Source organism: Anopheles darlingi, chromosome 3 (genome assembly GCF_943734745.1).
Source record: "Anopheles darlingi chromosome 3, idAnoDarlMG_H_01, whole genome shotgun sequence".
NCBI lineage: Eukaryota > Metazoa > Arthropoda > Insecta > Diptera > Culicidae > Anopheles > Anopheles darlingi.
In genome coordinates this window covers 46,193,803-46,204,541 of record NC_064875.1, presented here as the reverse complement: position 1 = coordinate 46,204,541, position 10,739 = coordinate 46,193,803, and the positions used below count along the sequence as shown (strand labels likewise).

Genomic DNA, 10,739 nt, shown 5'->3' with positions numbered 1-10,739 from the left:
CCGTGCCGATTCCCTTCCCGGGCCGTGTAATCTCTCCCGCATTGTGCGTGAGCGGAGCACAGGCGCGCACACACACACACACAGGCAGGCGTGAAATTGATGACGTGGTTTGTTTCGTTTTTGTAATGTAAAGTTTGTTCGCGTTTGTTATCCGGTTGTGGGGGGGGGGGGGGGGGGGGGTGGTGAATAGTGAAAATCCAGTCCGCGGACGCGTCGTTTTATGTATTGCGGTAGTCGGTTTCGCCAGGACGGAACCGAACGATGATGGCGGAACGAGAGAAAGAAAAAGAGAGAATGAGACATATGGCTTTGTTGGTGAGGGTGGTGGTTGCATGGTAGGGTATGATAAACGGATCAAGGAACGAGGACCATTGATGAGATTTGTTTTCAGTTGATTATCAGTTCATTTGCGGATGAAACATACAGTACGATGCGAACGATGATCTCTCCGTTGCAACGAGAACATTCTGCATCCAAGCGTAATTGCTTTTGGATCGCTTTTCTTTTCTATTGCGAACTGCATTCCTACCATCATAAACTGTGTGGTTTGTTCTGACAACGGTTTCTTTGAACGTTAAAAGGTGAAACTAAAAAGGGAAAGAGTAATCTCCACAAACTCATACGAGAACAGAATCCACAGGAAATTGGTGACTAATGTGGATAAGAAAAAACATCACGATCATCAGCATAACCACTAGGAGCATTCGAAAAGAAAAGGAAAATTAAAAAATGGTGACAAAAACACAAACAGACACACACACACACACGTCATTACCAAAAAAAAAAAACAAGGAAAAAAGACAAACAGATAGAGAGAGTGTGTGTGTGTGAGGGCATGTCCGCACAAAGGAGTTGTGGTGAGGGTTGCACTACTACCGGAGGTGTACTTCCTGCTCTGCTCATAATGCAGCCGATTCAAATCGAGAATTACTAACAATACACACAAACACACACACACATATGCACACACACAAAGGAAAAAGGAGACACACTAGCTCGTCGTGGGTCCAACATTCATTTGGAACAACGAGATCTTATCAGACAAGTCTTGTGACAAGGCCGAACGTTTAGTGGGAATGTAACGACGGTATGGGGTGAGAACCGGCTCGATGTGGTGCTTATGACGATGTACAGATGGAGGAGGATGAAAGGTGGAAGGCACCAGAAACACACACAAACACACACACACACACAGCAAAGAACACCAGCATGTTACCTGGTTTTCGTTTGGATCGTCTCGTAGCGCAGCGGCTTCCGGACGGCCAGGTACCGATCGACCGAGATCCACATGAAGGTGTAGACGCTGATGGACCACAGGGTCACCTCCAGGTAGCCCATCATCCGGCACACCACATCGCCGTAGATCCATTCGCCGCTGAATGCCGGATACACCGACAGCGACACGATGAACAGTCCGCATAGCAGATCGGCGACGGCCAACGACAGCAGATAATAGTTTATGACCTCATGCGGACCTACAACGAACGAACAAACGAACGAAGGCATGAAGGGAGGAACTCTCGTGTGTCACGATGAAGGAACAGCACTAGAGTGCAGTGCAGTGCGGTCCGGTGTGGTTTGCTTACCCTTAAAGTTAAGATATGTTGCTACGACGATGAGGTTCGAGATGACGATGGCGACCGCTAGGATGAGGATGATCGTGGCCTGCGTGAGCGCCTCCAGGGTTGAGCCGGTTTGCAGGTGACTCAGCCCATGCATCGTAACGCCTGAAACAGAGACGGGCGCGATCAGCATCGTACCCTCCGCCGCATCACCACCGCAGCGCCACCGACGGGTCCGGCCGCTCGATGCCGACGACGACGACGACGCTTACGGTTACCTCACGGCCGGTCATGACGCGAATGGCGCGTCGGCGAAGGGCAATGCTCGCACGTACTGCTACTACGCTGGCCTTCCCTGCGTTTGTCTTCCCGCCCTACTGAACGCTCTCTACTGGCTAACTGGAAGCACTGGAAAGGATAATTGCCGTGTCTCGCGTCTCTTGCCTAACGTCTCTCTCCCTCTATCTTTCTCTCTTTCAGCATCGCATGATGACGCCCTGGTGGGTCACCTGCGAAATGGAAATGAAAAAGGAACCAGTTAATTTGAATAGTTAATGCGAGTTTGGGGACCGCACACGCAGGGCACGCGCTGCACGACCTAAACCAACGCCCTTTTTCCCGCTGACCCCGGTGGTTGATTTCCCCTGATGGCTGACAGGCTGGCTTTCGGCACCTTTCGGTCACTGTCTGCGCCTGGGGGAGACGAGGCGCGGTACTGTCCGTAGAGCTATTTAACATTTAACCCCGTTTTGATACAAACTAGCTGCTAGCTCAGAGCTAGAGCATTGCCTTAAATGGGCACAACTTATTAAATTATCGAACATCGTTTACATCGCCACCGTACTGCAGCTAAACTGCACTAAATCATTGCAATTACGATACGGAAGTAACACGAACACTCACACACTCATGGACGGGGTGCAACTACGATAAAGTTTTCCTGACGCGAAGAGGGGGAGGTCATAATGGTCGTCACTGCCATCGTTCAGCGAGCGGAAAAGCGCCGTTTCCGGCCAGTGGTACACCGCGCAGCTAATGAACGGTCCGCATTAAATGCAATTGTATAATTGTTAAATTATTCACATTCACTTCGCTCCTCCGTTGGGTTACACCGGTTCGGTTCAGTTCAGTCCATCGCGAGCGTTCGGATGAGAAATGGTCCCCGTGACGAGAATCCTGTTAACCGGCCGGACTCTGCCATGGTCCTGGCACCGCCAGTGGCATTATTGCATTTTATCACGCGCGCCGCGCGGGGTCAGTAAGTAGTAGAATTGCTTTTACGCCTGAAGGTATGCAACACCGTTGCACCGTTTGTTGCGTGCAACGCTCTTCAATCCTAGCAACCCCGTTTGCGATAATGGTAATGCGATGCAGCATGCCAACGTGCATGTGTGTGAAAGTAATAAATTTCATCCACGTTCACTATGATTTAGAGCTTTTTAGTAGCTCTCGACCGCCCCATCGGGGGTGGGGGGGGGGGACACAATCAACGACGACAACCCTGAGGGCCGCTGTGTTGGCGGTTGTTCGGAATGCAAATCCGATATGCAATCCGATCGTAAACGAAATCTCCCAATATGTCCACCTTTTCCCCACCTTCCAAGCGTGAACCTTCCACCACGCCACCCCTTGCTTATCAGTTGACGAAAATTATTATTTTTTTTCAACACCAGGCGCCCCCATTGACATTGAGCGACCGCGCCTGGGACGACGAGAGAAGGGAGGCCAGGGTGCTGCGCCCAAAAACACCCTTTCCCCCAAGGTCACCGTCGGTAAACCCCCTTTTCCGCCCTTCACCCCAATAAAAACCAAACGCAACCATACCATCGAACAAAATGGATGGAAACCAGCATTTCGCGTAGATGGAACAGTCGCGACTCACGCGCGCCATCGTAAATAACGCGCCGTTCGTTCCGTTTTTGGGGAGTCGCGCTCGATGACAGTCGAGCAGCGAATGGGAATGCGATTTGGGAATTGGGAGGTTGTGGCCTCGGGGCACGTCAAGCTGTCACAGAGAACGCCACGCCGCGTACCCAGAGCCCGGCTATCTGGCGGAAGAGTTACATCGATATTTACGGTGCATGGTGGGAAATGGTTATCGCTGTTTGATTGGATTTCTCTGGCGTGTGGCGTGGGGCCACCACCATCAGCCTTCCCTTCTAGAGGGCTTTCTGCGTTGAACGAATGTTCTTGAAAGCGTTGCAAGTGGCGAAAGGAAATGGGCGATCGATGGCAAGGGTGGCATCCTCTGGCTACCGCTCACTCTCTTTCGGTCAAGGAATTCATGTTTCGCATTTAAATATCAACGTCACTATTTTTAAAACACAAAAACGCCACAAAGCGCCGCTCACCGATCGAGGACGGATTATTTTCCGCGCATTTTACGACCGCATTATTGATTCCGAGCCGATTTTCCGCGATTGGACACGACAAGCTGGTTGTTGCGATAAAGAGAACGTTCGTTCGGGAACGTGTTAGCACGTGTATTGATTGTGGCCGCGACCGACCGGGCGATAGGAGGGAGACCAATATGCTTTTATCTGGCGCTCAGATGGAGTGCGTTTGTTGCGCTATGAATGTTGTTTATCGTCATGCTACGGACCGTTTATGGGGATCTATCATAGTGAATCGGAACGAACTCGTTCTGAAGGATTAATGTTATCGATTCAAATTCAAAGCCAAAGGATTCGCGGTTTGGCTTTTATCGAGACGAAAATCATTTAACTATATACTTTTATGCATCAATCCGGGCGCTCTCTCTCTTTCTCTCTCTGTCTTTCTCTTTTTTGTTCTCTTTCTCTTTTTCCTCCTTTTCTCTAATCAGAGTAAGAGCATTAAAGCCGCTCCTTTCAGACGCATCCGAACACAAAGAGATAGAGAGAAGAGTGCAATCGGCCCAGCGTCTCTCTCTCTCTTACTCTCTCCCATTCGGTGTATCCTTGTTGCTCCCCAGGCAGCTCGAACGAACGAGAACCGCGGCCCTATCCTCGGTTCTCGTTCCGGTTTGGCGTTCTGAGCCTGTTTTCTCAATGAAACGAAACCCACGTCCCGTGCAGCACGTGACCGCTCACTCACTGCGACGCGGCGGCCATTCCGCTGAACGCCAGCACTGACCTTGGCCTAAAAGGTGTCCCTGAGTATGCGTGTCTGTGTGTGTTTTGTATCTGCGTATGACTGCAGATAGCAACAATGCCATCAGTAGCAGCAGCAGCAGCAGTAGCATCATCCTTATCCCTCGGTTAGCAGAACCTTCTCTGAGGCGCGCTGTGTGTGTGTGTGTTTGTGTATGTTTGTGTATGAGCGCTTCCCGTTAGCGCTAATGGAACTACCAACAATAACAACAAAGAAGGAGAATCCTGGGAATGGATTATCGCAACCAAGCTTGCAAAATGGCGCCTCACAGGAAGGCACAGGCCACAGCCTCCAGTAACAGGTGCAACAAATGGGCGGAAATGAGCTTCAGCCGTTTTCCGGTGCGCCTTCCTCGTGGCCTGAATTCAGAATCCGTCCCAGGTTGCCGTGTTCGGGATGAGTGCGCACGGAAGCGAAGCGAGAAGATAGCGCGCTATGACGTCAGTCCGGTTGTGCCTCCCGCGCGCACATGAATCCGTTCTCATTCATCCATGAGGAACGCCGGATAAAGGGAAAAGCGCACAGCGGCATCACGGTGAGAGAAACATAATGAGCCACCCGCGCAGTTCTCTGCAGAATAACTCGCCTCGCAGTGAGGTGGAAGTCTGCAAAAGGGGGTTAAAAACACAACAGCAGCAGGATTGAAAGTGTCCTTTGTGTAAAAGGACCATTGTTTTGAGTAAAACATACTGTGCAATGCCATCAGGAACCTTCTACTGAGGGTTAGATTCAAGCTTTCATTTAGATTCATGCTTTATTCTTATTTAGACTGAGGAGCTCACAGCTTCTGCAAACGACCGTTCGTTTCTTCAGATTAGAAATTAAAGATCCACTGGCACTGCAGCCCCACAAGTCGAGCATAATTCGATTCCGGCAAACGGAAAATTGGCGAAACCTCTTTTCGTCGTAGCAAGTACGAGCACGCTTTTATCGCTTTGCAATTAGCCACCGCTAGGCTCTCAGCGCCAATCGTGTCTCACTATCCATCCCTATCCAGCGCCTTCAAGCCAGCCCGATTCTTTTTTAATTGAATTCCAAAATATTCTTCCGATTCCCCGTCTGTGGTCCCTCGGGAGAAGAGGACGAAACGGCGGCGGCGACCACGGAGTTACCACGCTTTGGCCGTTGGCCAACGCGTTGAGGGCCACGCTGTGACGCTTGGCGTATCGATTATGCACGTGATTCGTACAATAACATGTCACCAACTTGCACCAACCCCCCACCACTAGAGGGTGGCCGGCTTTGTCCATCTTCATTTTCTGCTTCACTTGTACCATTCAATCAGTTCATTTCACTCGTAAAAGGCGAGAGATCGATACCAGTTCCGGTCACTATACACTTTCTCTCTCTCGCTCTCGCTATCACAAGCAGCTGACGAGCGAGATGTGTGTGTGTGTGTGTTTGTGTAAGTGAAATTCAATTTTCCCAATTGCCCTAAAATTACACTCTCGGCCATCCCTCCACACCGGTACTACTCCGGTTTCGGTCTCGGAAGCGGATACGGTCATATTTAATATGCTGACATGGAAATTAATTTACCAACCCAGAGGCAGAGAGAGAGAGAAAGAGAGAGAGAGAGAGAGAGAGAGAGAGAGAGAGAGAGAGAGAGAAACCTTAGAGCATGGCGTGTGTGTGGCCATCAGTTTTTTGGTTAATTCAATGAAGCACGTCCCGTCGATCCGAACTCGTGGTGAAAGCAATCGAGAACGGTCAGACCAGCGCTGCTGCCAGCGAGGTCCTGCAGGGATGCTACATCAATAATCAATCCTTTTTGGGAGGAAACCCTGGAAACTATTGAAACTGACGTGTACCGAGTGGTAACTGTTGAGCTGCAGGCGACTGTGGCAACTTTTCAATTGTTTCCAAATTCCAAACTAACTAACTAACTCAATTCCAATCAGAACCGTTTCCGGACTTGAAGTCAGTTCAGTCCTTGCAAGCTGCAACACAAGAGGTTGGTGGATCAGGAGCACGTGGGTCGAGTCCCATTAAACATAACTAATGTAATGTTTAATCAGCAATCAACATCAATCGAGCGTAAGGATCAATGGAAAGAAAGGATGTCACAATCGGGCACCGGCAGGGGCAGGGCCAGGGCCAGGAGAACCAGGCACCGAAGCAACGCATCGCATGACTCCGCGCCCCTCCCCCCTTCGAGGGGTGCTTAATTTTGACTACCGCCCCCCAAACGAAACGAAACGGGAAAATCGATTTTCCAGGCACGCAATGGCGAGTCCACCGCGGTGCTGTGGAGACGACACACGTTGTAGAGGAAGAAACGAGAGGTGGAGAGGGGCAGAGAGCGAGATTAAATTTGAGACTGTTACCGTCGTGCATCGGCATCGGTTGAAGTGAAGAGTCCTGTTGAAACGAGCTCCTCCTGATCCGGTGGACACCAATGAGCAGAAGGATCCCGGTCGGGGACCAAATGAAGGGGCCCAAGCATTGAGCATCGAGCACTGAGCTCACACACACACACACACACACACACACACACACACACACACACACACACACACACACACAATCTGCTTATTCCGCCAGTGAAGCGAAGCATACTTAAGATGGAAGGAAAAAGGATCATAAAACGAAACAGCAATCGGAAGCCAGCATGCCAGGGTGTGCTAGGCCTCGAGAGAAGACCTCGAGCACAATGCAGCCTGTGCCAGTGTCTCTTGTGACGAACGCTCCGTCGACGACGCTCCGCACGTAATCACAATCTCACGTGCCCAGCAGTTCGTCCCGGCATGGCTTTTAATTAGCCCGAGAGGAAAATCGGGCCCCAGCCGGTGCCTTTCGTAGCTAGCTTCGATGGCCATTGTTTCCGGGGGGCCACAGCACACCGGTTTGACAGTACTGACTAGCACCGTCACCCGTTGCGCTTGAATTTACATAATGTTTCCATGTTGGGAATGCCACCAACCGAGAGCGAGCTGGCATGTTGGCAAGTGGCCAGACTGGCTTATTACTTGCAACCGTCCCCCGTGGGGGAGAAGGCTCCTGTAATGTCATCGAGTGTGCCAGGTGCTGACATGATGATGCTGCTGCTGCTGTTGCAGAGAGAGAAAGAGAGAGGGAGACCAAGATGTCGACAGCGGTCCGAAAACCGAACCGATCGAGGGCGAGGTTTGCGACTGGCGCCGGATCTCTAGCTCATTTGCAGGGTTCGCATTACTGCTTTCAATTACACTATGTGCCCCCCTGCCTCTGGGACATAATAGGAAAAGTTTCGCTCGCAGTCAGCGTCACAACCTATCCTGTCACAGAAAGTTCGTTACCGGTCGATGTTTTGTTTTCCGGCCCTACCACCTTCCGGCCGTTGGGTTGGGCTATCTCTCTCCCCTTTTTTTTTTGTTTTTTGAAGATCTCTTTCGATGGCGGAAACAATCCCTCAACGCTGGCTGCGATGCCAAAAAGCTGGAAAGTTGGAAAGCGCCGGTAGCGAGATAGCGAAATAAGTGAAAGGCGCGTTCCACAGAAATTGTGAGGTTATGTCAGTGCGTCATGGCGTACCGAAGAACACTCTCGCTCCCTTGCTCGCTCTCTCTCTCTCTCTCTCTCTCTCTCTCTTTCTCTTTTTGATCGTCCCACCGCAACGGCCTTAAATTTCATTTTCGGGAACATTGGGAGTGTTTAAGGACATTTCGCATTCCAACAAGCCTCAAATACTTACACTCTCGGATGGACTAGGCGAGGCGACGCTTCAACCGTTTGTTGGCAAAATGGCTTTTCTGGTGGCGAATCGGGCCCAACCCAAGGAACGTTTCACGCTTTCGTTCCTTTCACCTCTTTCCACTGACCCTTTCGCACACAGATTTCCACAACCAGTGCCGCAATAACTTCACAGACTCTCCTACGCCAGCAACTTCACGTACGAAAGCTTCACTTAATTCTCGCGAACACACACACACACACACACTCGTACGCACGCACGCACGCAATACACACCGATTAGTGTGGGATTCGCCAAGTCCAAGGTGAATGATAATGTCCTGCCTGGTGCTGTCTGGTGCCTTCACGCGCGCCTAGGACTCCAATGGAATCGATGCGGAAAAACTGCTTCCTTGCTGCGGTGCTACGGGGACTCCCCCGGAGTACGGAGCCAGCGAGCTCGTGCAGCTTTTCACAAAACGCTCACTCTTTCGCTCTCTCGCTCTCTCTCTCTCTGCCTCGGTGCTCTCGGTGTGCTATTAGCTCACCATAGCAATTTCCACGTTTTCCTTCCACTAGAAACACGAACACTACTTCTCTTTCTCTCTCTCTTTCGAGGCTTACGCTCTCACGCAGGAAGTGACGCTCTCAGTAGCCGAACCGAGCTTTCACACAAACACGCTGTACACACGCGAACACAATGGCATAACTGGGTTTTCCAGTGTTTTCTTCACGTTTTTCTCCTCTTCTACTGCTGCTGCTGCTGCTGCTGGTAGTGGGTGCTGCTGAGGGAGGAAAATGCAAAAAATGCTTAAAATGGTGAAATAAGGCAACGATTTTCCAGGATTTGGACAGAATTGAATTTCGTCTTTAAGTCACTCAGTCGTCGAACACACACAGACCAACACACTGGCAGGGCTTGCTACGATTTATGTGATTTAGAAGCTGACCGAAAGGAATGCTTCTTTCAGCAAGCTGAAACAGCCGTAGCTACTGGAATGGCTTGCTGCAATCGACTAATGAGGTCCTTCAAAAGGACATTTAGGTTCTTCACTACCTCTCCGAATGGTTGAGAAGCTGAACAGGTTTGCACTACCCCCGATAGAAAGGAATCCTGGATCCTTGGAGCACGGTTAACACGCGTCCTCTAACGCCACGAACACGCTCGCGCTGCTCACTCGCTGATACTGAACTGGTGTGCCCGTGCCCGAACTCGTTCTGGTTCTGGTTACTCCGCTTCCCAAAACGGGCAGGTGGGGGAGGACTTCGGCTCCTCTTGCTGGCCGAAAGGATACTCGCCTTGACGGGGGAGCGTAAGCGCTCTCGGGTTCGGCGTCTCCCGAACTCCAAAACCGGCTACTTACGAACGCACGGGAATGTCAGAACACTCCTGTCGGCAGGCAGCCACGCAGAAGGACGAGACACTCAAAGAGTGACCAACACAGACCACCACCAAAGAGTAGGCGTAGAGCGTAAGGACATTCGAGCGAGAAGGGATGAGTGATTCTGACAGTCTGTATGTGTGTGTGTATCTCTGTGTATACTAGTGGAGTTGGAGGGCTCGGCATCTGGCTGCTGGCTGCGTTATGGCGGGTTGGAGGCCATTGCGTAACACACGGGCTATCCCGGGGCCCGTGACCGCTGAGCAGCAGCAGCAGCAGCAGCAGCAGCCGGGAAAGATGGATGCCTTCGACAGGCGAAGCGCGGTCACTTAAGGGAACACTGACCTCGGATTATGGAGCACGACGGCGACCACGGCGGCGGTGATAATGGTTCGTTTGGTCGCGTGCTGTCTGCTCGTGGTCAAAGCAGCCACTGGGAATGATGATGGCGCTCATTGGTGGACAGTTAAAATGTTTGGATAAATGTTTACTCAACGCGACCGCTATTGTGCGGGCCCGTTTTTTTTTTTGGTTTTTATTGTAATGAGGTTTCTCTGTTCAACCATCAAGGTGACTTTTGTCACTTTGTTGAAATCATCCTTGAAACAAGACACGCAACTCCCACTACGAGGACGACGAGGACGACCCCAGCAATTAATATGACGCTCCGGTGCGTATCGATTGGCCATATCTGGTAAAGGCATACCGCATGGAGCTGCGCTACCGAAGTGGATGGATAACAACCCGATAAGGGCGAAGGACAGCTAATGAGAGCCCGGTGGCAGTAAGGGAGTGGAGACACCTCCATCACCCACCGTGCATACCAGTGACAAGATAGAAATGGCGGATAGGCTAAAAATAGCAACTCGGCATAACAGGGAGGGCAACAACTTTTATCAATGGAGCAGCAGCAGCAGAGAGGGGAAAACAATATGAGGTGCTGCTACCCGTCTCCAACACGCGTCCCACATGGTAGATAAAATGGCGGAAGTGTGGTACGGTTGATGTTCAA

General features: G+C 51.0%; 1 protein-coding gene across 3 annotated transcripts in view; it reads right to left on the bottom strand.

Moving 5' to 3' along the window:
• Positions 1-9,529, bottom strand: part of LOC125954636 (G-protein coupled receptor 52) — an 11,463-nt gene extending 1,934 nt beyond the window's left edge. Inside the window, exons 1-5 of one of the 3 annotated variants that reach the window (XM_049685100.1) lie at positions 9,403-9,529; positions 8,368-9,130; positions 1,835-2,071; positions 1,587-1,727; positions 1,217-1,475 (exon numbers count right to left, since the gene is read on the bottom strand). In XM_049685100.1, the coding sequence (XP_049541057.1) occupies positions 1,217-1,475; positions 1,587-1,719 (392 nt within the window). In that variant the 5' untranslated portion in view covers positions 1,720-1,727; positions 1,835-2,071; positions 8,368-9,130; positions 9,403-9,529. Of the gene's footprint in view, positions 1-1,216; positions 1,476-1,586; positions 2,072-8,367; positions 9,131-9,402 lie in introns of all 3 variants that reach the window. The other 2 variants (XM_049685099.1, XM_049685098.1) reach the window with 2 other exon arrangements.
• Between the last annotated feature and the right edge of the window lie 1,210 nt (positions 9,530-10,739).